The sequence below is a fragment of the Apis cerana genome, linkage group LG15 (genome assembly GCF_029169275.1).
Source record: "Apis cerana isolate GH-2021 linkage group LG15, AcerK_1.0, whole genome shotgun sequence".
Lineage (NCBI taxonomy): Eukaryota > Metazoa > Arthropoda > Insecta > Hymenoptera > Apidae > Apis > Apis cerana.
In genome coordinates, this window is record NC_083866.1 from 7,910,403 (window position 1) to 7,937,620 (window position 27,218).

Sequence of the window (27,218 nt, forward strand, 5' to 3'; positions counted from 1 at the left end):
TTTTAACGCCGGCCAGAGTCGTTGGTTTCTATATACCTTTTCCCGCGCTCATTCCTATTTAATACTTTTCTCCTCGTCTCGTTTCTTCGCACTAACTGGTTGCCTCGCAACGAACGATCACGCACGTTATCCGCGCATCCAACGTATCGCTTCCCGCGTGTTTTTTCGCTATCTCGCTTCGCCGTTACGATCGTTACGTTTCAAACAAGGTTAGGTCGGCCGAGCATTCTTTTCGTATCAACTGTACGATTACTTTTTATTTTTCTTCTTTGCTTCTTCTATTTATTCGTACGTGTACTTTTTTTCATTCTTTTGGAATTATTTTTTTATATAAAAAATAATAATTTCGAAATAACGAAGATAATTCGAGAGGTTAAATCGAACTGTAGTGTAGTATTATTTCTGGAAAAAATCGTACGAATGAAAATACCGTGAAATGCTCTGGCAACAGGTCCCACACAACAATAAAGCGCGACATATAGATCAAAGAAACGAATAAATGCAGCTTTCCCTCTTGTGGGGTCTTTTTCGTTGAGATTTCAGGTAAGTATACGCATCCCCGTGACACAGGTACTACAGAAAATGGCCATCTTCCCACACTTGCACACAAAAAGATCGATACAAAAAGCATATCTCGATCGAGATCGAGATATTTCACGGTTTCCTTTCCTAAATTTTTAATTTATCGAAAATTTGCTTCGATAAAAATTACAAAGATAAAGATGAAAGAGAGATAAGGAAATATAGGAAGAAAAAATGGAGAAAAATACAATTTGATGGAAAAAAAAGTGATAATATTGCGACGATCAGCTGAGAAATATTCCAAAAGAGGCAGGTCGGTCCCTCTAACAACAAACCGGTTAGCTCAGAGTGGGGAATATTGGCGGGAAACCTCTGCCAATAATCTCTCCTCTTTCTTTTCCTTCTTCCTTCCTCCTCCTTTTTCTCTCTCTCGTTTCTCTTTCCCCCACCAATCAGCCGGCTTTCTTAGAAGGAACGCAAAGCATTTGCATTCACGAGGGAGACCAACGCATAGATCTCTGGTCTGTATGGTGCATACGTATATCTACGAAAATCATTTTCCTAACCAATTCTTAAAATTATTTATCGAAACAAATTTAGTTATCGTGAGCTATTAAAAGTATGTCACAGTTTCGAGTCTCTATCGCTAGTTCAAAGTAAACAATTTCGTAAAGAAGTGCCATAAAGTAATTAAAGTATCGCTATAGAGAATTAAAGATATCGTGAATGATGTCAAGGGAACTGCGATAAGGCACGATTTGGAAATTCTGTCAATTATTACATGTAACGTATACATATATATGCATGTAAACGTAGTCAACGGAAGCAATGTCGCCCGAGACGTGGTTCACGTGTGGTCTCTCGTGTAAAAACGTTGAAACGTATACACGATCCAACCACACCGAGCCGTCTACGAGCTGAAGTGGGCGGTGTTATTCTTGGCGAGTAGGGATACGATGAACTTGCTTGCCCGAACCGTTTTGCTTGATTTTTTAACGGTCGCGTCATGAGAGCAACGAAGAGGAAAATAGAGATACAAACACTACTGGTATATACTAGTTAATACATATAATCGGCTACTGCAAAAAAAAACGTGAAAAAGATAAAAATAAAACGCGCATAATCTTTCATTTTTGGTGTTTTATATATATATATTTTATATATTCGTGTTGTATTAATATTATTTATATTATATTTCTAATGGGAGTTTTAATTGTCGGCTAGTTCGAAAAAGAAAGGAAGAATAGAAAAAGAGAAAAAGAGATCAGAACAAAGCGAAAAAATAAGTTGGAAATGGAAGAATACGAGAGAAGGGTATCGAAGTGAAATGAATAGCAAAAGCGGTGGGAATCGGAGAAAGAGAAGACAAGTGGATTTTCCCCGCGAGGCTCAATGAATGGAACTAGAAAACATGAATGGTTTTGACCACCACTTTGGGCCTGAAGCGGTAAACGAGGCATCGAACGCGAGATTACTTTATAACTATCTTTAAAATGTTTCACGAATATATTTATGGAATATAGTCCATAAGTAAAAAATTGGCATGAAACTAACAATTCGGATTTACCGATCGAACGGATTATAAAACAGAAAATACACTTACCCCTCGTGGTATCCGTGATTGGAGTGTCCATGTTGGTTCGAATCTGAAATCAAAAACAACGAAAGGATATTTGATTTTGATTTAAGAATAAGATAATAAATATATATCTATAAAAATATCTAGAAAATTAATATATTAAATTTTTTTTATAAATATCCAAAACATACGTTCTGATTGAATCAATCGATGAATTGTAATTATTCGAACACTTTATTTATCGAATGGTAACAGGCATCTTGCGGAAAAGGATAAGGGAAGAGTGATCGTAATATAAATAGGGTCGCTAGAAGACCGGAACGCCTTTCTTCGTTACTGCTCCACTGTAAAATATTTCCGCAGGAAGTTGGTGCAGTCTCTGTGACGAACGTATCACAATTGTTCGTTTTACCTGTAGCTAGCTTCTTACCGTGCACTATCTTTACATACGTGTTCATTTTCGTTTCACGTTTTTCATAAATCTTACACAACGAAAATCTGTACCTCCCGTATAAAGATTATATATCGCCCGATCATAAAAACGAAAAGGAATTAATCAGAAGAAAAAATCGGATTTCTATCAAACATGAAAATGTATCTTTTTCGTTCTATTTCTTCGTACGACACGAATAAATAATAAGTCTTTTTTCCTCTTCAACTATTCTCTCTATCTTGACTTCCTTTGTTTTGCACGGTAACATAGATAGTTCGGTTACGGTGGTTACGGTTACGGTTACGGCTACAGTTACGGCGATGCGGCTACGGTTACGGAAACGAATAGAGTTCTTTTCGCGACTGACCACCAACCTTTTCATATACCTTGCGCACCTTATTCATATACCTGCGTTGCCAAACAAATTATGAATCACTCGAGGGGATTACGAGAATGAAAAATGAAAGATAACCGCGAAATTTGTTTTTTTTTTTTTTACTAATACGTAATATATATCAAATGCGAATAATATTATTCATTGTTCAGACGAATAATTAATTATTTAATTAATCTTTTTTTTACGTGTTCAGGTTTAAAAATTAAGAAATAATTATAATTTTACTGGAAAAAGGAATATTTCGAAGCGAAGGAGCTGTAACGAAGGAGGAAAATAGAACACGGATCTCTGGATAAAAAAACGCACAGTGACAGTGGTTAAATATATACCGCCAAGGGAGAGAGAATGAAGATGGGGAGGGGGGGGAGGTTTAGGGTGGAACTGCATTCGTACACGTTCATATATCGACTTTCCTCCTACCAGATCTATTTTTGACATGAATATCTGTTCTATAAATAAAGAATAAATAACGACTAACGGACGAGCATGTAGAGTCAGCACGTAGAGGACCAGGCTAGCAAGAACGAGAGAGATTAGGATGCAGATGTTGAACGTATGTTCGATAATCATTAGAGTACGTTATGAATCATGCGTACGTTATGCGGGAGGGGTACACCGCACAGCCTGTAACTGCGTTATTGATCGACGATAGAAGCGTTGGAAATGATGGAATCTTGGCGAGGGTTGGATCACCTAATTAATTAATAAAAGATAAAGCTCATTGTCCAATTCTGGGCTGGATTTATCTGCACCCGTTTTCACTTTCGTTTCGAATACGCATGAAGTTTCAAACGTAAGAAGGAATTCATTGTGCGTGTGGGGAGAGGCGGATTACAATGATTATGCAAGCATGAAGAAGCCGAGGAGGATATATGGTCGCGGCGTTTAACCGTCTTCGAGTTGATACGCGAAAGCTGAAAGGCCTACGACAATGTACGATGGCACGAGCCAAGTGGAGGGTTGGGGTTGCAACGCGTTTCACTCGGGTACCCACCACCAGTACACTCGCGTATGTTCGTACATTCGATTGGCGGTGGTAAGCATTCGGCTACACAGTGCCAGGTGGTGACTGTCGTCCCATGTGTGCTCATATGTCTGCCCCCTGAGCCCTTACCTTCCCCTAGTGGGGTAAGTGCCGACCCCTTGGAATATCCAGGAGCACGGGAGACACCAGAGGCACACGTTAGCGCCCCATCGTTTTCCTGCCCTCTATCGTTCAACGCTCTAGTACCCGACTACACCTAATTGCTCCTGTTGTTCTTCGATCCTATACCTTCTCCCTGTCCTACCTCTTTCCTTCTTTGTACCTCATTGTCCTCTCCATTCGTATTTCTATCTTCCCTTTCGTCCCTTCTGCGATATCATCATTTTCCATCTTACTGGAAAACGTAATACGTATAATAAGAAATTATCGATCGTTTCGTTTCTTTTTTTCTCCATTCGACATTCCTATGAGCTCGATCCGTGGCGTTTTAGCTTATTTTATTTTATTAATGATGAAAAAAAGTCTGGCGACAAGTTTTTAGAATAACAGATACGCTTCGCATATCTTATCGAATTCGATGTTTAATTATCATCAATCGAATCGAGAAAAGCGAAGATACGAAGAACGTTTTGTTACACTTGCTAATTCATTTGTGCCTTGAGTCTATAATTTTTGCAAAATTATGAAAATGAAAAAGAATAGATAAGAATTTGCAATGCACATGGCGCAAATCGTATAACGAGGAAAATATGTATCGCTCGTTTCCTACACAGGTGCAAATCATTCTACCATGACCAACATCGAATCGTCAAAGAATCGAGAGTACGTAGAACTATATATATATATATATATATACTTTTGCAAATTGATCGACAAAATATTGGAAAATTAATTTTTTTTATCTTTTCTCTATTTTTGATTCAATTTTGATTGGTTCAATTAATTATACAAGCAATAATTTTTTAATTTGAATAATTTTACTTATTATAATTTTACATTCTATTTTATCAAAAGGATCGCGTAATTAATAAACGAATTCTTTATTCGTAAAAAATTTAAGAAAAATTAAAAAAATATATTTCAACTTCGTTCTATTATCTTTTATAATTTTTTTTCTTTCAATAACAACATAAAAGAATATGTTAAAAATGTATAATTAAGTGTGTATATATACATATGTATTGCAGCATAATATATGATAAAGCACAAATGGCGATTAAACAAAGGTCACTGTTCATGAAATAACACAGCTGCTAACTAAATACGTTTAACGGCGCTCTTTCATATCGCGTGCGATAAACGTGTTTTTAACGTCTATTTTCGAACTAATAAAAAACGTCAACGTATTGTTCTAATATTCTAATCGTTGCCAAACAGGTAATAAAAGTGAACGTCACATTAGAATATTTTTGACGAGTACAAAACCGATTAAAAAAAGGAAGAAAAGCGACATGAGGAGAAAAAAAGCGAAGAGAGATACTTCATGAACGCATGAAATGAAAGAAATCAAAAAAGGAGGGGAAAGAAGAGAGAAAATGACCAAGTAATGGTAAAAAGGGTTTCAGGGGTCTATAAGGTGTGAGGGGTATCCGAGGTTTTTGTATTCTCGAGGGTTTCGGTATATTAGCATTTCTCGTGGAGCCGGTAAGGCAGGTCTTGCAATCCGAACCTTCAAGTTCTGATCAGTAACCTTTAACGGTTATATACCGAATTCTTAATCAAATTTTTTCTTTTTAATTCAAACGATATTTCTTCCGATTAAACGTTACATTTTGATTTAAAAATTTCACTATTAATTCTAATTAATTAGTCATTGCCATTTCGTTTTACAAAGATTAGGAAAAAGATACGTTTGGAATTAACGAAACAACAATCCCAATTCTATACTGGTTTTCTATTTGTTGCAATGCAAGATATGTACGTATAATACTTGTTCCAAACTGACTAATTTATTTCTTCCATTCCTTCTCCTCTTCCTTTCTATACCCTTATCACCTCTTTTTAACTCCTTTCCCCTCCACATACAACTTAGACATCTTTTGATCTTCAGTCAATCAATCAACTATGGGTAATTTATGAATCAGGAATGAGTTATTGTATAAATATAAATATTACGATACGCATTTGAAAAAAAATCTGATAATTAAAAAGTATCGTATTTAAGAAGAAATGATTCTATTTACCTAGATTCTCATTGGTTATATTGTTCTTGCGCTTCGAACAATTATGCTGTGAGAGTGTTGTATTCATTAATTCGTGAACAATTCCAGATATCGGTGATACGAGTATAGTTGCTGCTTGATCTGCACATTTTCTTGGTGAAGATTCATCTAATTCGGTAATGCATGATAATATAGACATTTGTTTACAACCAGACATTGTACTTTCCGACTTTCCTCTTCGTCTTTTTTCTCTCTCTCTTTCTTTTAAAATAATAAGTAGAAATTTATCTGCAAATGATAATGAAAAATACAAAAATTTGGTAAAAATTTTAAAAAATTTGAAAGATAATAAAAAAAAAAGATCACATAATAATGTATTTAAATGTCTTACTTTTTTAAATTTAAATATCTACACTATCGAACTTTTCGAAGAAACAGCATTTTATAAGTTTACGTATAAAATCTTATAAATCCTTTTTATTTTTAACCTGTAATTATTATTTAAAATTAATTAATTTTTCTCGATCATTCTAAATATTAAATCTTTTTCAAAAAATATTGGAAATCAATTTCAACAATTTATTTTATTTTTCTCTCTATTTTTATCGATACTTATATATTTATAAGCACAATTATTTAACCTTCGAAACTTTTAAAAAACATTTTAACAATATAAAACATTAAAAAAAAAGTAAAACTTACTTTTCTTAGCCTATTTCTTTGATATATTCTTTTAATAATAGTAACAGAAAATAATAACATTAACGCAAGTTAAATTTATTTAAACGATTTATGTAATATAAATTTTGAAAAATCAAACCACTAAAAAAAAAAATTAATAAAAAAAGTTTTAATTTAATAATTGTAAAATAATTTCTAAATGAAAAATATAAAGCATATATGTAAATACATTATATGTTATATATTACACATATATATGTATTTATTTTCGTAACCTTTGAACAAAAAATTGTCTTTAAGTAATAACAACACGAATAGAACGAACAATATAAGAATCAACGTTTATTTACATTGTATATTTATTAAATAATATATGGGGTTATGTGATAATAACATTATTTCTTTCAGAAAAATGTTTCTTTAATGAAAAATAATTTGGAGGGAAAATTCTTACTTTTTTTTTTGAAAAAAAGAAACATTACATACAATGATTTGTTTTAATGTTATCATTTATATCAACAAAAAATAAATTATTAATTATTATTATTATTATTAATTTTTTAATTATACTTACCTTTTTTTGATCAATGTATTTATAAAATTTTCTACACAAAATTTTCCAATTATAAATGTCGAAAAAATAAATTCTCTTTTACTTTGTATTAATTGCAATGATTTTTTTTTAATGTACAGGAACAACATATCAAAAACTAATGTCAGAATAAGGATTTCACAAAACTCAGTGTGAAAACGCGATTCATTGAGTCTATCGAGCTAGATAACTCACAATGATGACAGGCCCGCGTAAAATATATTATCATTGCCTATAACGCCACCTACAAAAATTGAAGGAAATAAATTAAGACATCAAAATATAAAGAAAAAAGGAAATTGTTATACATATGCATTACGTATATGCTGGATTTTGTTCGCATTATATATGAAAAGAATGTAAAGATTTTTTCATTGTTCAAGTTAGATTAATTATATTAATGTAAAAACAAAATAAACGTCTCTATAAAACAAAGTTTATATTATTTATTTAATACATATAAAATCTCAAATATTCTTTTCATCATTTACGTACAACAACATTCGCTATAAATTACAATATATAAAATATATATCCTATATAACTAGGAAAGTAACAGCTGTATTGTAAAAACACCATAAATATGTATCGACTACATTTAAAAACACATTAAAAATACCATTAAAATAAACATCTTTAAGAATCAGATATTTTACATCAATCAAAAGTATTATGATACAAAATTGTTACCGAAATTCTAAAAGGCACTAAATAATACTACCAACTCTTTCGTCTTATTACAACTTCGTTTTACGAATATGAATACATAATATATATAATAAAATTGATTAGATAACACTCTTTTGCTTTTTTTGTGGAACATTTCACGTTTTATTCTAAAAGCAAAAATATGTAAGAACCAATACGTAAATATTGGTTTCTTAATCAAATATATTATAAAATATTTTTCCGAGTAAATTCGGTAGGACTTAAAGAAACAGCATAATTAGACTTTGGTAAAGATTTCGGAGATACAATATATCCAGTTTTCGTTGCACATGTTATAAGATTTTTTGGTTTTGGCGGAAGCGGAGGAGGTTTCGATGATTTGTTTACACCTACGGAATTGACTTGAGTATCGAAACAACCGAAACCAGTAGTTTGGGGATAAGATCCGTTTTCTACAACAGTCCGATCTCCATCCGTTAAAGTTGTATCTAATATGAACGAACTATCTGGAGACTTACTCTGCAACTCTTTTCCAGTAGCCAATACATGGAATCGTTCATCGATATTTTCATTTTTTGATGAAGCCAACGTAGTTGTTGCCGTCATTGTTGTTGTTATCTTCATTGTTGTTTTTGTTGTTGTTGTTATTGCTGTTGTTGTTATTGATGTTGTCATCGTTGTATTTTGATCATGCCCGCTATAATTTTGCCGTTCATGAATCGAACTATAAAACTTGGCGTTTGCTTCACAATTGGTAGATACTATCCTAGGTCTTCGAACTTTGTTGCGATCCGCCGGCTTACCATTTTCCTTGTTCTGATCAGTAATTTCATAGCTTTAAGGGTCGAAACGTATCGCATAATAAAAATTTTAAAAATGAAATATATTTAAAAACGTTACTTCGATAACTGGCAATATGTTTCATCAAATAAGTTTGGTATAATTAAGATATGGATTACTATACCTTAGCACATGTAAATTTCATTTTGTTTACCTTTAAAAAATCTGGCAATTCAAAATTAATTTCCGTGCCTCTTTGATCTTCCAATCTAGATCTTTGTGCTCGTTTTAAACCTTCATATAAATCTATAAATACAATCATAATTAATTTCATATTGCATAAGTGAGAATGACAACAGATATATATTTTATTTTGTATTTATATTTATATATAAATTCATACTTATTATATTCTTATATTATTTTATTATGAACAATACGATTCAAGTATTCAAATATAATTTACCTTCGCCATCAAATTTTCCTGGTAATTGAAGTTTCACTCCGTTCCGCCACTTCGCTATTAAAGGAGGATGAGACTTAGTAGTTTCTTCAGGAACATAATCGTTCGTATTACTTTTTTCGTTTATATTACATTTAGACTTTCCTCCCTTTACCATATAACATATAACATATACAATATATATAAAAATCATTTTTCTTAAAAGCAATATAAATTGAATATTAGTAAAATAACAGACTTTTATCATACCTTTTTCTTTCCATGCATTGTAGAATCTCGAAGGAAAAATTTGCTCGGCAAAATAGATGAACCCTCAGACCGTTGATCATCAGACTATATTACAAAAAATAAAATAATTCGTAAATATTATAATTTCATCAATTCTCAAATGAATTTTCTTATTTAAATATAGTGGATATATATAATATAATATAATATAATACAAGCTTAAATTCCAATCATTTCATTCAAATTATAATACTATTAAATTTCATTATTTCTTTTCTATTACTTAATATCTCAAATTAGGCACATATCTTCTTTATTTGGTTTTTTCAGACTTATTTTTTTTTCTTGTCAACAAATAAATTTTAAATTACATCAAATTTCTTTTTCTATTTTTAGAAAATTCTAAAACTCCTCATTGGAATTTAAACATGTATTATTAAATTTAAATAAATATATTAATTTTATTACCTTACACGAGCCATCGTTATAATGATATTTACTCGAACTTTTGCCCACCAAAAGTTCTTCAAATACTCTATTTGTAATTTCATCTAAAGTGGATTGTGAATTTGATGCATCATGTGTATACTTAACTGCGTTTAACTCTTTTTGTGAATCTGCAATAATATTAATTGTTTCAACTCAACAATTATGGTCAATATTTTTTTACCAATATTTCGATATCTTACCTTGATCTTTTATATTTGTTAAAATCAGTCTTACAGGAGCATCAATAGCTTGTATATCCATACAAATACGGTGGTTTTCACTCCATACAGTAATCATATCTAAATTAAAACCATATTTATTTAGAAGCGGCCTCAATACATCTTTAAGAGTTCTGCCTTTATGTGCGATCACAGTTATTACTCGCCGAGAAGGTAAATCTACTTTCAATATTTTAGTTGGTACAACTTCTACTTCTTGACCAGCCAGTACTGATGAAGGATATTTTGCATCTATAATCTAAAAGCATGAAAAATTTTTAAGTAATATTTTTAGAGATTAATAAATACATAAACAAATATTTAAATATTAAATTATAAATTTTAATTTCATGCAGACATACATAAAATACGCATATTTTATATCTTAACAGATTTAACGAGAATATACCCATTTACAAAAGCTATACCAAAAAATGCATGCACAAAAATTCTCTTACATAATAATAATCTTCCACAATCCTTGCAGCAATTATACTGTGCATAAGAAAGAAGCAGTAAATAGTATATTTCATATCAATTAAATTATTTTCTTTGTTAGTTTTAAGTAATTTTAAAAGATGCGTTAAATAAATGCGAGAGATCACAAACCTCATCTGTAGCTAGGATTAGAACATCATAGTTAGAATATCTGAGAGCTCTTTTATCAAGGAGGCGTGTAACCACATCTTTAATACTCTCCATTTGGCTAGTTGGCACAACCGTAGTCGATCCATCGGGTAATATTACCCGACATAACCCGGTACATTTGGCACGAACTTCTTTAGTTTCATTTGACTGTCCTTCGTAGGACGATAAAGACTACAAGTTATACATACAACAACTTTGTAGTTTTAAAATTAAATATGCGTTTAATAACACTGATATTTTTTTTTAACAAACATCCTCGCATACTTAGTTGCAATACTAAGATCTACTACACACTTGCAATACAAATAAAACTAACACATACTGTAATTACTTTTATATACTTGCCTTTAATATCATTGTTTTACCAAATGATATATTTCTATATCTATATTTAATCACAATATGATATGGAAAAAAAGAATACTTACATGTTTATGAAATGATTGTCTTAATGCCAAATCCCATGATGCAAGTGAAGATCTACTGCTAGATATAGAAATACTGTCGTCATTATTGTTACCTTCTGCTTCTCTTTTCATAGTTGTGAAACTTTTATATATAGTTTCATTTCTATTAGGACCTTTATTATATTCAGATTCACCACGATCTTTTGATTTAGATCTAAGAATTAGATTATAGATAAATTGATAACATTCTTTTCTGTTAATATTTATGAAATATCATTATTAATACCTGTTTTTTCTATTCCATGGAAGAATAGATTTTCTACATCGATCTTCTGCATCTGAATGACTCTTTTTTAATTTTACACTAGGAGAACTGGTAAGATTTAAATCACAATCTTCTACTCCAATTATAGAATTTCCTGTTTCTACACAATGACGATATAAATCAGATCTTAAAAATCTTGGATAACTATCAAATTTCATCAAATTAAAAACTTGTTTTTGAGCCTGTAAATAAAATACAAATGATTTCTATTAATACAAAGCAATAAATGTTAATAATAATAATAAATCTAATTACAAAATTGAAGAAAACATCATGTACACCTGTAAAAAAAGATCAGCAGGCGATTCACTAAGAAGTTCTTGTGTTATTTGACCAGTTGCATGACTATCAACATTTACGGGTTCTGCTGCTGTAGTAGATAAGTGACGTTGGTAAATTTGATTAGCCAACTTACGTCTTGTAGAAACATCTTTAGTATCTTTGTACCTTTCACAAGCAGCCCAAAAATAGATATTTTCATGACTGAATTCCTTTTTCAAAAATTCCTAAATTACAAAAATAAAATTATTTAAAAAATTGTAATATGTCTTTATTTAGTAAATATGAATAAATATTGTAAGATGTTTCAATCTTACCGCAAATGTTTGTAAACCTTTTGGATCTTCTAGTAATTTTTCAAAACCACTGGCCCATGCATGTATATTTTTGCAATCAGTATTTTTATTACATAATTCTGTACTACCGTGCTGCATTGAAGAAACATTAAAAAAGTTATATTTTATTGATAATATTAAATAGGATTAAATGAATTATAAAGGAAATGATTAAATGCATGCACTATTAATTTGATACAAATACTATTAGTTAGAAATAAATTAAAAAAGAAAAAATCTTTAAATTTAAATAATTTTTAATATATATAATTATATAATTATATATAATTAATATTATATAATTTTTATTATATAATATATAATTTACTCATTAATTATATTTAAATAAAATTTTTCATTATGCACGCATTCGCTCGCATCCGTAAGAAAATATATTATATTAGAGTTAGAAGTAAAACTATATGTAGAGCTGTGTATGTAAATTTACTTATTAAAAAAATATAAATAAAAAAAGAAAAAAAATTTTTTTAATATTATTACCGATTATATTAAACAAGACATGTTCATATAAATATTTCGTATATATAAATTATACATATTAGAGTAATTATAAATATAGAAATAGAATACATATGTTCTCACGTACAATAATATATAATTTAATATTTTTTTATGTATCATTATTTTATCAAATTTTTAACAATGAAATCTACAACAATAAAACGAAGTGAATCTATTCAATATCATTTATTGATAAAAAATTTGAACAACTACATAATATATAACGATTGATAAGAGTAAAGGAAATATTACAAAAATAAAAAAATTAAAAAGGGCGCGAAATTAATTAATTCTTATTGTCAAAACAATTAAACATATTGGTATAATATATCGACACAATATATCGATTTAATATTGTCGACTATTGACTAAATTAAATCACTGAAGTTTAATTTTCTGTCCTAATTAGTAAAAGAATAAAAATAAGATATTTCAATTTCAGAATGTTGCTTATTTATTTAATGTAAACAACTGATTAACTTCTAAAAATTAAAGAACATTAAACTAGAAATCATGAGATGATCTTTTAATAATTCCATAAAATATCGACCGTTTTATATCGTACATACCGATTTCACCACGGTATCCATGTCGTGATCGAAGATCGTATTTCTTCGTGTAGTCGCGTAACGATCCCATTTATTGAAGAAAAAACAAAGATATTTATAGAAACATATTATAATTTACGAAATAATTTTCTCAAAATTGATTATTAAAATAAGATTGTGTTACGTTCGTAATAATATGGGCTCCGCCCAACTGCAATGATGCACCGTTGACAATTATGATTCCGTACACGGTTCAACTCAATACTCAACCGAACACAACGTACACCGACACAACGTATGTGATTAATCGATCGTCTTATTTCAATTGAACCGATAATTTACACAAACGATGATTTAATAAATTTAATAGTGACTTCATATAATAATCATTATACATTAATCAACATATTATAACCGTTATGATCAGCATTACGTTCATTTTATAGTTAACATGTCACTCTCATGTGCACTACCGCTATGAGTATATTCACTCGTACTTCATTTCCTCCTCTCTCTCTTTCCCACTCCTTTCGAAATGCTCGGTCGGTCGGTCGGTTGATTTATCCGTCGGTAGCTTTATTTATTTATATTAAATATATCTTTTTTACTAATTTATTTATTTTTACGTAAAATATTCTTATCATCTCATTCCAAAATTATGAAACTATCAAATTAATATGACATCTTAATTCCATTACTCAATCTTCCCCTCCCCTCCCTCCATCCCCTCTACTAACTCATTTCTTCTTTCCCGCCCTCACTCATTCACTCACATTCTTTCTCTCTTGCTCATTCGTTCATGTGCTCTCTTCCAATTCTCTTATATCCATATATTACTAGCTCACTCATTCATTGATTCAGTCGCGAACTTGCTATACATCTTTTATTTTAGATATATTTAAATGATTTTTTCATCTTTCATTATATTTAATTTTTGTTTCATCAATTATAAATTAATAAATTACTAATTATAATGATTAATTAGTCAAATTAAACTTCGATATATAAAAAAAAAATAAATATATATAAATCTTACCAAACAGATATTCTGCACACAAGTTCCAACGTTTCGTATTTCTTGCAAACTTCCCCAGGGACGTGAATTATCCGATTTATCTGAATAGGTTTGGCACAATGGTCGAACATAATCCATGCTCGTATTAAGATCTTCAAAACTATGCACTAAAGATTTGGAAATACCAGAAAAGACTTTTGGACTAAATTTATCTGGTATACCAATTTCTTTTGATTCTGTTAATCTTGTAAATTTCGATAATTGTTTCGATTTGATTACAGAATCATCAGATATTTCAATGGCATCTTCTAAGCCATGCAACATCGCGTTAGTACAAACGGACACGAGAGAACCAACGGACGAACTAAGCAACCCCTGCTTAACTGTTGAAGCAGATGGCAATGGACAGGTGGGCAAATCCCCCCTCTTTATTCCGTTTTGTGCATCGGAACTCATCTCGGAATTCTCTACCACTTCCGTATTTATTTCATTGCAAAAATCATTAAAAACAACACTTTCACGAGGCAATTTCAAATTATCTTTGTATATGTTTAATTTATTTGCTTCATTCCAACAAGTATTTGATACAGCCCGTACCGTTAATCTTAAATCCACGGCTTCATTACTATATGATCTTGAATAATCACATGTATCCTAAATACATATCACGTTCATTAAAAATAAAGTTTTTTTTTTTAATCAAAATGAAAAATTTTAAAACAATTAAAAAATAATTCTTATGTATAACTCTATATATATTTTATTATCTATAATTTCATTAAAAATATTTTTTTTTAAACAATTTTAATAAATTTAATAATATACATATTAAAGTCATAAAATTTTTCTTTTTTTTTTACTTAAAATATAAAGTTTTTTTATGAATTTGTTACTTGTTATTCTATTGTCTTAGTTGTTGTATTAAATAAAATTACATAATTTTTAATATATTTGATGAATAATTAAAATAAAGTATTAATAAGAAATCTTATAATCTGTTCCATATATTAAATTAACTACAATTAACATTATAATCAACATACCCTATATTCTGAAGTTGGACATCTTCTTTGGGAAACATTTTGAATAATATTTTTGTCAGAACGGCTTGTACAATCATCTTTATAACCAATTCCAGAATCACTGTTACTTGAATGAGCTGTTGATGTACTTATATTGCTTGGTTGAGGAGAAGCTGTTTCTTGATGTCTTCGCATTTCATTATATGGATTTGTATCAGTAGCTGCAGAATCTGATATGTACAGAGTTTGTATAGCACCTATTAGACCATTGCAACTATCTGGAAATTCCTGACATACATTTAATTCAGAAGTTTTGGTACATGTAAATCCAAATATATTGCATACACTAGAATGTACTACATGGTCAATTAATTTATAATAAATTGTAAAAACATGACAAGAATTTGAAACAATATTTTCTTTATCCTTAACCGATTTAGTTAATATGCCAAAATATTGTTTGTCCTGTTCAGAAAAGGAATTACAAAATATTATTCTATAGGATGGATATTCTGCTATAACACGATTTTCTGAATTAGTGAGCTTTATATTTGCTACATGTATTGTTAACAATACCGTAGTTGGATTTCTTTTTTCAGCTTTCAACCGTTTGATACACTTTCTCAATACCTAAAGAAATAAATAAAAATTAATAAAATCATATGTAAATCAATTGTTTTACATAAGTTTAAAAAATAATTTATTACAATAATAATATTATCAAAATTACATATTACCTGCATCATACTCGATGGATGTAATTGATTTGGAATGTCTATAGTACCAAGATAACCAACAACTGTTCTATGTACTATTTTCTCAGAATCTCTTTTATGAGATGTTGGTGGTGGTGGTGGTGGAAGAGGACTAGACATATCCCAATGATAATGTAAGTTACAATAATTTCCATGATTTTGCAATTCAGGTGGTGTTTTTCCAGCTACATCAAACATAGCACCACTTTGTAAGTCTCGTACGACTTTAGCAACTCTACATTGTAGTTGTAATGCTCCAATATTACTTGCACGAGGTTTATGAATATATTTAGGTTTGCAGCGTATTGCCGTTAATCCTTCTTCATCCGAAGAATCAGAATAATAATTTTCAGCTATTTGTAATCTTAGAATACCCTTAGAACGACCAATTAATTGTACAACATCATCATGTGGTAGTTTGCTAACATTGTGACCATTTACAGATACTAAATAATCGCCGGCTCGTAATCCAGCAATATCTGCAGGACTCCCTGGGACGATGCAACTCAATATGCAGGGTTGTTGTCCCGAGATCGTAAAACCAAATCCTTTCATTCCACGTAACACCTCCACTGCTCTTACACCGTAATTCACTCGCTTTTTCTTCTTTCTATTTTGATGCATTCTTATATTTTCTTTTCATCAATTAACATAAAAATTTCAATCAGTTGTTCAAAATTGCCAATCAGATTATCATTGATTTAATACTTTCACGATCCAAAAAAACTTCTGAATCATCTTTACTTAAATTCTATTTTCATCACCTATTCTATTTCTTTCAATTTTTTCGAAAGAAAAATAAATGTATCAAAATATAATAATTTATATATCACACGATTAACTGAACTAATCATCGATAATCAATTCCCATTTCAAATTGGTTCTTGACCGTTTGTACTGTGATTCGTGACGGCGTTCTTTCTGCGCTCTTGTACCTCTTTCTCTTACACTATATTACTGTATCACTAAAACTTAATTTTTCATTCATTTTTTTTTTAATTTTTATATACATTTTTAGAATTTATACATTAAAATGTACATAATATTTATCTTATTTTTTTAAACTTTCAAATAATGAATAAGATGTTTTGATAATCTCATCATTCTTTTTCTTTTACTTCTATCCTTTCACTCCCTCTACTTTCTTTCTTTCATTTACATCATTGTTTGTACCTATATATTCATCGATTCATACACTTCCGGTATACAAATACATATTATACTAGAAATTTTACAATGAAACATTTTTTTTTTCACATTGAATACATTTTCATATGAAAGAATTATTATTGATGTTATGATAATTGATATGATTATTATTATTTATATAATTTCTTTTTTCGATAACGAATATATATGTAATAAAAATTATCAAAAATTCTTTATTATTTATCTTAATTTTAATAGATTGAATTTTAATTCATATTATATTCTATTTATATACTTTTTACTTTTTAAAGTAAATAATAATAGAAATTAGTTTAATTAGTTTAATTATATGATAGGTATCTATTTAAAAATTTATTTTATTCAATATTATTGCAAATATTATAAAAATTTATGTTTATTTTAAATATCATTTCAAATATTTTTATTTTTTTAAATATATTAGAATTTAATAAATATATAACTAATGCAATATATTTTGATTTTTATTTATTAAATAAAATATTATTTTTATTGTATAATTATTGTAATTTTGTTTTTAATTCAATGTAAAATATAGATATTTTATAAAAAAAATATATAAATTTATTTAAAAAAAAAAAAAAGAAAAAGTAATCTCTACATTTTAAATCGTTTCGTTGCATCGTAATGTTGCATGTATTAGTATGTATACAATATTTATATAAATATATACAAATTTTGTGATAAATATTTGAAGTGATAAATATTTTAGTAATTGACATCGTCCATAATTATAAAACATTTTATTCTTATTCATTGACTTCTTTATTTTAAATATTAATATATTATTGTTGAAAGATTTAAAAGTGACGATAGAGGTTAAGTTATTGAATAATTTTCAATATATTTTCAATATATTATTGAAAAATTTTATTATACTATGGAATCGAATGAAATTACTTGGAAATTAGTACCAAATACAATTGCAAATAGAATGATAGATTTTTCTTTAATACACAAGCTAGTACCATCTAGAAAAATACGTCAAAGAAATAAAGCTATGAATATTGCAATTAAACAGTTTCAGAGTTTAAAATCATATAGTCAATATATTAAAATGAAAACTTCAATTCTTCGAAATTTGTCAGATGATAGTGAAACTGATGATAATGTAAGTTTTACAGAAGATGATTATAGTATTTTATATAAATCTGATCTAAGTTTAACAGACTACATAATGCAAAAGTCTAACAAAAATAAAAAGTATACTTATGAATCAGAATTTGAGACTAATAAAAATAATATTGTTTCTAATTTAAAAACTAAGAAAAAATGTATAGAAAAACGCAAAAGAAAATCATCAGAAACTATAAATTTAGGTTGGCAAAAAGTTGTTAAAAAAAGAATTAAAGATTCTTCTTTTAAAACAAAAAAGACAAATGGAAATGATTTTATATCTTCTAATGTAACTTCTTCTCTAACAAATGCTAAAAGTTTAAAAAATTCTAACACACAAGATAACTTCAAGATTGATACAAACTGTTCCAAAGAAAGTATTTTAAATCCATCAAATAAAATATCAATAAATAATGAAGTTTATACTGCAGAGAAAACTGAAAATAAATGTTCCAGAGTTCCAGATTCAAATAAAATAAAACATGATATAATTGTAGTGAAACATGAAACAATAAACAAAAATAATGAGTTAGAAGTATCAAATCTTATGATGAATAATATTGATGAAAAGTTTGATTCAAATGAAAATTATTCTTATAAATTACTTGATGATTCTAATACAGAAACAGTAAAAGAAATTAAAAAAGAAATGTCATTATCAGATCATATTAATGAAAATCAAAATCCTAATGATTCTTATATAAATAAAAATATACTTTTGATTCAAAATAATTGTAATCAATCAAAAAAAAATTTAATTAGAAAAGAATTAAAAGATCAGCTTTTAATTGTAGGCAGTACATATCAACCAAAAGATTCAGGCATTGAAGAAGATTCAGAGGAAGAAATTTCAGATCATAAAAAAAAACATTATAAAAACGTTAAAAACACAATTCAAAATACAGAACAGAATTTATCAACTACTTCTCCACAATCCACAATAAATTATAAAAATAATTTGATAGATTGTGATAATAATTCTGAAAGACACACGCTAAATAAATCAGATACTAAAGATATAATATTACATGCAGATAAAAATATAAATGAAATAAAATATAAGGAAAAGTATAAAGTACAACCCAAAGTTACTCACACAGAAATTGTTAATAAAAAATATAAAATAATATGTGATACATCTGTATTTGATAATCATAATGAACCAGAAGAATTAGATTTTCATGATGAAAATTATGAAATACAGGATACACAACAAATAATGGAAGATAGTATTTCTCCTACGAATGAAAAACGATTGCAACAATTAAGAAGATTAAATTTAACTGAAGATAGTAACTCTAGTCTTAGTGATAATGATGGTACATGTTGTAATGTTGAAAATATGAGAAATAAACTATTCAAACGATCTAAAGAATCAATAAATACATTAAATAGTGAAGATGAAGATATAAATTCCAAACATGAAATTTCAATGAAATTTGATGAAAAATTACAAAATAATGATAAATATATTCAACATAAATCAAATTTATTGAATAATGCTTTAAATCATAATTTTAACAAAAAACAAAATGCGAAAAAATTAAATAAAAAGAACTTAAAAATAAAGTGTACAGCGCAATCAGAAAATGCACAATCATCAATATGTGGTAGACCATGCAATGTATAAATAAGAATTTTGTTTTTTGTTTAAGCATAATACTTTTATTTTATATATTTTATTTTTTTCATTTCTTCAGTTACAGGAATTAATAAAAAAAGAAGATTTAATACTTGAAACAACAATACCTTCTTTTACCTTTAAGGACATAGAAGAGGATGATGTTTTTATTATTGACATTCCTTCTACGGTATAATACATATAAATTATATTGATGTAGAAAAAATCCAATAATATAGTATTTCATTTTATTTCTACTGTATACAGGTAGTTGAAAGTGAATTAATAGGAAATAAAATAGTTTTGACAGACAAAAAATTAAAACTTGGAAAAAAGAAATACAAAGTTGAATGTAAAAGTATAGATAATACATCTTTGGTTTTTGCTAGTGGAAAAGTTCACAAACCCTACAAAATAGGTATATATTTAATACATTGATAATAATTTCTTATATATGCATATATAAATTAATTATTTAAAAAATATTTTTTAGTAAATATTAAACCCATGACAAGAGCAGTAGCAGGAGAAAAAATTACGTAAAATTCATTTGTTCAAATTAAGCAAAATATGTTAAGCAAAACATCAAAAAATGTTCATCTATCTAATATACAAAATATTTAAATAATGAAAATATAATGATAACGTAAGTAATTTGTGCAATTAATTTAAAAATTTATCTATTAATGTTTTTATTGATTAAGAACAATTTATATCATATTTTTGCATGATTTTTCAATGATGCAATGATTTTAAAAATTTATGATTTATTTATAAATATAACAATTTTGTAACTTTGACCTAATATGCAATAATCTTAATATCTGTTTTAATAAATCAATATATTTTTATATATATTAAAAAAACCAAAAAAAAATTTGAAATATTTCATAAGTTACTATTAAGTATTGAAAATATATTACGCATAATTCCAATATTAATGTTTTTATTAAATTTTATAAATGAAACTATATTTTAAATTTATGAAGTTTCCATGGCAGCAGTTGAATCCTCAGTATATTTGCCTTTATCCTTGCCTAATGCAGCAAGTCTACCTTTACTTCTTCTATCAATAATCTTCTTACGATCTTTATCCATTTTTAATTTTACAATGACTGTCTGTAAAGCAAACAAAATTTAAATTGTAAAAAAAAATAAATATTTTTATTAATAAAAATAAAATAAAATTATAAAATCAGTGCCAATTTTTCTGCAGTAAAAAAGCTATGCAAGTCAAATTCATAAATATAAAGGAGAACCCTTTTATATCAATGTAAATAACAAACATTATGCTATTTATCTATGTGAATGGTTTAATTCATCATTTATCAAAATTAAATAATATATAGTAAAATATAATTAAAAAAATGATTACCTTAGAAGGATCAATACCAACATATACATTAGCAGTATTAATTTTCTCACGTTGAATTCTTTCTATGTATATGACGAATTTTTTCCTATATACTTGAACAACTTTACCAACTTGTTGTCCTTTATAATGTCCACGCACAACCTGTTGAAAGCAATTATAAATATTTAATAAATTAATCATCAATTATTAATATAATTGTTTTCTTTAATTTTTAAATAATTCATAAAATACTTAATATTCTACCTGAACTTCATCATCTTTGCGAATTGGCATAGAACGAACATTATATTTCTGCCGAAGTTCTTTTGACAGAGGAGCCGACATAAGTCTTCTTCGAATATGAGACGGCGCGGTAAAATGTCTCTTTCGATTTTTCCGGCGCGAAGAAGAAACAAGTCGATTAAATTTCATGGTTATTGGTTACCTGTATACATAAAATAGATTAATAGATATAACTTTGGATTAATTTTAATAAAATAAAATTTAATAATTCACAACAAAATTAATAGTTTAATAACATCAAATTTTTATTATTGTATATTTATTTATATATATATAAATACAATATAATACACAAATATAATATACAAATATAATAAATAGGTTAGAATAACTGTCATTAAAAATATAATTATTATTAATATCTTATAAAATTATTAATAATTATATTTATAATTTAAAATTAACACAATTTTCATGCAAAATCTTTATTGAAATTGCTTATTTAATTCCGATTGAAATCGATTTAAATTTTAAGGAACTTACCGTCAATGATTCTATCTCGTAACCCTAACCGGAAGAGCGTTTGCTTTTATAATGCCTAAAGGAGAAACAAATTTACCTAGTCTAGTAACTTTATAATTCACTAAATTATTCGGATTGGTTCATTGATTACCATTATAGTTGACCAACTTTAATCCGAATTTTTATGATAATATTATAGCGAATTCATATTGATTCAAAATTTTAATGATGTTACAAAATATATTTTATAATTGAATACATGCATATGTACAATAAATTAAATTTAAATATAAAAATAATGTGTAACTTTCTTAATAATTGCAAGTCCTTATATCAAAATATAATTTCTCTTTATTTCCCCTATATTAGTCTAGTTCTTTTTTATTTTTCTAGAAATAGAAATTTTCCACCAGTAAAAAGCTGATTCTTTTGACAACGCAGATGAATATGATGTGAGTTTGCCATCTATATTAATTCATTGGTAGTTGTATTGTTTTACAATTACAGTATCACCATTTTCAAGATCTTATGAAAATATTGCCGTTATGGGGCTGTTAATTGTACAACGACATTCGATACATCGTACAAAGCAAGTAAGTAAATAATTAATCAACAAAATTTTTGTTTATTGAATGGAATATGTTTGTTTATATTATAATTTTTAAAACAGTATTAAAAATACTATCAGTAGATTTTAAAATATATTTTTTTTGTTTCGTACAAATTATTTTTATTATAAATTTTGTTATTTATTCTTTTGTTTTTTGGTTTACTATTTGGTTTGACTATTTTACTTTTTCTAATTTTATTTTTACTTTTTCTAATTCTTTTTTAAGTGATTTGATTTTATGTTGACAACTTAATAAACGAGTAGAATTTATAGAAAAAACAAGTTTTATATTATCTTAATATTAAATTTATATTATATTAAATTAAATTCATCAATGATTTTAAAAATTTTTAAAATTATAACATTGATTAATGAATGCTAAAGAATATATCGATAAAACAATAAATTGCAGTGTCAATTTCGTAAATAAATAAAATATATTAATTATAAATTAGATATAAGTTAAACAAATTTCTGGCTGCTTTCAAACAGCCGAAAATACAAAAATCAAGTCGGTTTTATCAAAATCATTTGTTTATAACGTCTGACTCAGCATTCGCCATTTGTTGTTCATCGAACGGATAGATTATAAACGAAGCCAAAATGGCTTCAGCATACTAGTAATTCTTATGCACTTTTAAATATGCATAACTTTTGATATAATAATTTTTTAGATTTAAGTTCTATATTTTTGGATTCTATTCATTAAATTACTATCAATTACAATTAAATAAATAAAATAATTTTTTACCCAGTATAAAAAATATGAGATGCAATAAAAATATATTTGTACGAAAGAGACAGAGAGAGAGAGAGAAAAAGAGAGCACGAAAACATAACACATTATATATAATATATATATGATGAAAACTGCAATTTAATCAAGAAATATAGATTCAGTAAAAAATAAAAACAAACGAATACGAATAAAGAAATATTGATCAAGATAAAATTTTTTCACAATTTTTCTTCAAATTTAGAATTTGTTGATTAATCAAATATATCCATTCAAACAAATTAAATAATATAAATAAATTCATTTTGTATTTTTCTTTTCCCAAAATAATTTTTATATTAAATGTAAAAAAATGTATGTTTCTTTTTTGCAATTTATTTAAGTAATATATTTTTAAAATAAAAAAATATTTAATTATAAAATTTTATTTAATTACATATAATTAAAGCACATGCAGATCTATCATTTTATTTGTGTTTTAGGTCTGTAGAACAACGTGCAGATCAATCTCCTAGAAAACAATATATTTTACTGAAAACTTATAAAAAATTATAACTTTAAATTTTGATATTTTTTGAACCCGATGTTTCAAAGTGTGATATAACAAAAAAAAATATATATATAATATATTAGTATTTGAAAATAAAATACTTTTTATTATATTAAATTTGAAAAAAAAAAAAGAAAATTGGGTTGCAAAATGGGTTCCACAAGACAAGATAGATCACTTAGCAGTGGAATATCTTTGCCACAATGGATGAAAGGAAGAACTGATAGCAGGTATGTTTTTTTTTAATTTCTTTTGAAAGAAGCATCTTAATGTTAAACTTCGACTTGTACTAAGTTGCAGGCTCATGATGCTTTAACATTATTCTTTGCTGAATAAGTAGAAGAGATTTAAACCAACGGTAAGAGGCAATTTTTTTAATTGCCCGCAAAATATTTCTGAGAATTTATAACATTATATATAATATAATGTTATGAATATAAAAGATGAATTTCAATTATTTCATAAGATTTAATTTTGAATATTTGCAAATTAAAATTGAATATTTGTCTAAAATATAAAATAAAATTTAAATTTATATTATTTAAAACTTTAGTATTCAATATATATTTTGCAAGCAAAAAAAAATATATGTGATATTTGGCCAACACGTAATATAACGCGAATAAGCAGTTTGATCGCATGGGCATTGTGCTATTCTTAGACTTATGACACTCTTCACGAGAGAAGTACGGCCTCGTGCAGTTTGTGCTGCGCATAGCGTTCTATTCTTTCATTTTTCAATATTATTTCTTTTAATTTTATTTTGCGTTAAAAAGTCGAATTAAATATTTTTCCATTTACGGCACGATTGTATATAGTGTTCAATTAATGAAGTACTTATGTAAGATTATATCTTTGATATTTACGCATTATTATAGGATTTAAAAATTTATAAATAACTATTTAATATTTTAAAAAGTGGAATTTACGAACAAGAATAAAAATATTTCATAGTTGAAAGAACTTTTTAATAGAATCGTGAATCGAAGAAATGTGATAAAAATTGGATTTTTTTATTATGTAGCTTAGCCTTGTTTTTTTCATCTACTTTGTAAAATGTGAAATTATAGCTTTTCGTATTTTTTTTTTATGCAGATTCGACTTTGACGACACTACATTTAGTCCTCCATCTCACGACGACAGCTTCTTTTATATACGGTATCCAAAGACACAAAATCGATTATCGGTTTCGCAAGACTTTCGGCCAATTGATGAAGTTTTTAATGAACAAAATATTACTCCATCAACAAATAATATAAAAGCACAAGATACGCAGCAACAGATTATTGAAGAGAAGAAAAAAAATCAGGAGATTGATTTTAGCAAGCATCCTTTACCTTGCCAACCATTCATACCAGCAACAAATAAAGGTAATTAATATTAATTATTATATGTGTTTTTTTGTACGATTCGCAATTATATAAATGACAAAACAGTAAATTTTCTGAATATTGCAATATAATGAAATATAAGAAATGTTGTTTCATATTTTATGTATTATATAATTAATGTTTTGTGATTTTGCATTCTAGGCAATGAGACTAAACCGAGTCTAAAAACATCAACCAATAATACGAAAATTACAAAATCACAAGGAGTAGATGATGGCTTTCATGGTGAACCAGCACTTTGTGGAAAGTCGATTGTTCTTGTAGCCAGTCAGATAATGTCTAACAAACTTCACGAAAATTTCTCAGCCGAACAGGCTGCCGACAAACAGTACAAAAAAGGAAGTAAATCTTTACCAGCTACTCCACTCGCTTCGCCCGCAGGCAGTCCAAGTAGTTCCCCGAAAACTCGTCGACGTGTTCCTTCTAATCGGTATTTTACTACTCCATTTCTTCTTGATCGTGAAAAATATCAAGGAGGTTGGATTTTATCAAGCATCTTCGGACAATCTAGGGAAATTGTTACTGGTAAAATTGACGAAGAGGACGAAACAGATGTTTCAACTCCTTCACTTAAAGCATTTGCTCGAAAAAAATCTATTTCTTCGCAAAATCTCACATATGTCGGAAGTGATGAAAAACCTGTCGAAAAACCAGCTTTCTCAAATGTATTTCAAGCAAAGCCATCGGAATTAAGAGAGATGAATTTTTGGTCCCCGACATCAATGTGAACCAATATATAATATAATATCTTTAATTTTATTTATATGCGTATTATTATTATACGTTTTGAGTTAATTAATTAATTAATTAATTATTATAATTTATCATTAGTCGTTAATTTGGAGGTAAGATTTTATTTAAGAACACGATAAAAATTTGTGCACGATATTATCCATCTATTATCCATCATTTTCTAAAATTAACGAATGCGTTGATAAAACGGAAAAAAAAAAAAAAAAAAGAAAATGCAATTTTTTACATTCATTATCCCTTTCATATATCCTTAATAGTGTGCTTATTTCATAGTTAGATATAATATTTATATTGATTTTTTCTTTCTTTCTTTTTTGCGCTTTTAATTATTGTTGTTATTAAACAAGAAAATTATTTATATAGTAAACGATTTTTATGAATTAGAGCTATCCTACTATAATTATAATATATTAATATTTAGAAATGAAAAGAGAAATATCCTCGTGCTGCAAACGAGTAGATATCCTGAACGGTACAACAAATGATAAAGACAAAATATAAAACTTATTTTTATGAAGACTATTGTATACGGTCTTTAATTATTTGAAATTTTATTTAATTTTTAATTCTTAGAAAAAATAAAAAAGTAAAAAAGAAAAAACTGATATATACATACGTATATTTTATATATATATATATATATATCAGATTTTTCTTTATATATATATATATATTATTTTTCATATTTATGAAAAAAAAATTGATTATTGTTCAAAAACTATTATCTAAAAAAATTGATTAAATTAAATGGTATGCAAATAATAACGCGCGATATACGTGAATATTTTAAAAATTATGGTATAATTAAGTGAATATATTTATGAATCATGATCGCTTAGACATTTGTAAAAATATTTTTATTATTAATTACATTTAAGAATCTTAAATCGATTTTAATTTAAAAAGCTATAATATTAATTAATTTATTACATTAATGCGTTATATAGTAGAGTTACTAATGATTTTGGCATATTTTTTCTGACATTCCTACAGCTATATGATAAGATAGAGAATCGCTAAATGATTCTACTTTATGTACAATCAAATTTATATATATAACGGGTATAATGATATATTATA

At 27.2% G+C, this 27,218-nt stretch overlaps 5 protein-coding genes and 2 long non-coding RNA genes across 14 annotated transcripts in view; 4 read left to right on the forward strand and 3 right to left on the reverse strand.

The window, feature by feature from the left end:
* Positions 1-7,473, reverse strand: part of LOC108000908 (M-phase inducer phosphatase-like) — a 22,053-nt gene extending 14,580 nt beyond the window's left edge. Inside the window, exons 1-4 of one of the 2 annotated variants that reach the window (XM_017061600.3) lie at positions 7,334-7,471; positions 6,470-6,566; positions 6,100-6,366; positions 2,126-2,168 (exon numbers count right to left, since the gene is read on the reverse strand). In XM_017061600.3, the coding sequence (XP_016917089.1) occupies positions 2,126-2,168; positions 6,100-6,295 (239 nt within the window). In that variant the 5' untranslated portion in view covers positions 6,296-6,366; positions 6,470-6,566; positions 7,334-7,471. Of the gene's footprint in view, positions 1-2,125; positions 2,169-6,099; positions 6,367-6,469; positions 6,567-7,333 lie in introns of both variants that reach the window. The other variant, XM_062086004.1, reaches the window with a different exon arrangement.
* Positions 3,756-8,838, forward strand: LOC133667421 (uncharacterized). 2 transcript variants are annotated; one of them, XR_009832905.1, is made up of 2 exons: positions 3,756-4,738; positions 7,453-8,838. It is a non-coding gene; the product is annotated as an uncharacterized LOC133667421 (long non-coding RNA). The 2 variants fall into 2 exon arrangements; XR_009832906.1 differs by lacking the exon at positions 3,756-4,738 and adding an exon at positions 6,119-6,254.
* Positions 7,332-17,218, reverse strand: LOC108000877 (regulator of G-protein signaling loco). Of its 5 annotated transcripts, none has more exons than XM_062086003.1 (15): positions 16,037-17,218; positions 15,321-15,929; positions 14,299-14,931; positions 12,175-12,285; positions 11,860-12,084; positions 11,540-11,760; positions 11,275-11,467; positions 10,808-11,017; positions 10,181-10,457; positions 9,960-10,108; positions 9,513-9,596; positions 9,267-9,411; positions 9,015-9,106; positions 8,539-8,836; positions 7,332-7,595 (listed from the first exon to the last, which is right to left on the reverse strand). In XM_062086003.1, exons 1-15 carry the CDS (start codon positions 16,676-16,678, stop codon positions 7,543-7,545), a joined length of 3,942 nt encoding a protein of 1,313 aa, XP_061941987.1. In that variant the 5' UTR covers positions 16,679-17,218; the 3' UTR covers positions 7,332-7,542. The 5 variants fall into 5 exon arrangements, with proteins under 5 accessions (XP_061941987.1, XP_016917054.2, XP_016917047.2 ...); XM_017061565.3 differs by lacking the exon at positions 7,332-7,595 and adding an exon at positions 7,772-8,472; XM_017061558.3 differs by lacking the exon at positions 7,332-7,595 and having other exon boundaries at positions 7,772-8,836.
* Positions 13,271-15,702, forward strand: LOC133667420 (uncharacterized). 2 transcript variants are annotated; one of them, XR_009832903.1, is made up of 3 exons: positions 13,271-13,832; positions 14,306-14,686; positions 15,416-15,702. It is a non-coding gene; the product is annotated as an uncharacterized LOC133667420 (long non-coding RNA). The 2 variants fall into 2 exon arrangements; XR_009832904.1 differs by having other exon boundaries at positions 14,306-14,492; positions 14,559-15,702.
* Positions 17,219-17,841: 623 nt separating the features above from the next.
* Positions 17,842-21,750, forward strand: LOC108001249 (putative uncharacterized protein DDB_G0282133). The gene is made up of 4 exons (XM_017062175.3): positions 17,842-19,982; positions 20,059-20,169; positions 20,247-20,397; positions 20,473-21,750. Exons 1-4 carry the CDS (start codon positions 18,123-18,125, stop codon positions 20,520-20,522), a joined length of 2,172 nt encoding a protein of 723 aa, XP_016917664.1. The 5' UTR covers positions 17,842-18,122; the 3' UTR covers positions 20,523-21,750.
* On the reverse strand, positions 20,909-22,237 carry LOC108001253 (large ribosomal subunit protein uL24). The gene is made up of 4 exons (XM_017062189.3): positions 22,120-22,237; positions 21,598-21,778; positions 21,355-21,495; positions 20,909-21,098 (listed from the first exon to the last, which is right to left on the reverse strand). Exons 2-4 carry the CDS (start codon positions 21,763-21,765, stop codon positions 20,961-20,963), a joined length of 447 nt encoding a protein of 148 aa, XP_016917678.1. The 5' UTR covers positions 21,766-21,778; positions 22,120-22,237; the 3' UTR covers positions 20,909-20,960.
* Positions 22,238-22,525: 288 nt separating this feature from the next.
* On the forward strand, positions 22,526-26,351 carry LOC108001277 (uncharacterized). Its single transcript, XM_017062220.3, has 4 exons — positions 22,526-22,691; positions 23,927-24,224; positions 25,090-25,364; positions 25,527-26,351. Exons 2-4 carry the CDS (start codon positions 24,145-24,147, stop codon positions 26,111-26,113), a joined length of 942 nt encoding a protein of 313 aa, XP_016917709.1. The 5' UTR covers positions 22,526-22,691; positions 23,927-24,144; the 3' UTR covers positions 26,114-26,351.
* The last annotated feature ends 867 nt before the right edge of the window (positions 26,352-27,218 follow it).

Excerpts from the sequence above, each read along its gene's own strand:
- LOC108000877 (XM_017061558.3), bottom strand. The coding sequence starts at position 16,678 with ATGCATCAAAATAGAAAGAAGAAAAAGCGAGTGAATTACGGTGTAAGA. Across the intron at positions 12,085-12,174 it reads AAGGTTTACAAACATTTGCG|GAATTTTTGAAAAAGGAATT; the intron begins GTAAGATTGAAA and ends TTTGTAATTTAG. Across the intron at positions 11,761-11,859 it reads CTGCTGATCTTTTTTTACAG|GCTCAAAAACAAGTTTTTAA; the intron begins GTGTACATGATG and ends TTTTATTTACAG.
- LOC108001249 (XM_017062175.3), top strand. The coding sequence starts at position 18,123 with ATGGAATCGAATGAAATTACTTGGAAATTAGTACCAAATACAATTGCA. Across the intron at positions 19,983-20,058 it reads TATGTGGTAGACCATGCAAT|TTACAGGAATTAATAAAAAA; the intron begins GTATAAATAAGA and ends TCATTTCTTCAG. Across the intron at positions 20,170-20,246 it reads TTATTGACATTCCTTCTACG|GTAGTTGAAAGTGAATTAAT; the intron begins GTATAATACATA and ends TACTGTATACAG.
- LOC108001253 (XM_017062189.3), bottom strand. The coding sequence starts at position 21,765 with ATGAAATTTAATCGACTTGTTTCTTCTTCGCGCCGGAAAAATCGAAAG. Across the intron at positions 21,496-21,597 it reads GCAAAGATGATGAAGTTCAG|GTTGTGCGTGGACATTATAA; the intron begins GTAGAATATTAA and ends TGCTTTCAACAG. Across the intron at positions 21,099-21,354 it reads TTGGTATTGATCCTTCTAAG|ACAGTCATTGTAAAATTAAA; the intron begins GTAATCATTTTT and ends TTTGCTTTACAG.
- LOC108001277 (XM_017062220.3), top strand. The coding sequence starts at position 24,145 with ATGGGTTCCACAAGACAAGATAGATCACTTAGCAGTGGAATATCTTTG. Across the intron at positions 24,225-25,089 it reads AAAGGAAGAACTGATAGCAG|ATTCGACTTTGACGACACTA; the intron begins GTATGTTTTTTT and ends TTTTTTATGCAG. Across the intron at positions 25,365-25,526 it reads CATACCAGCAACAAATAAAG|GCAATGAGACTAAACCGAGT; the intron begins GTAATTAATATT and ends TTTGCATTCTAG.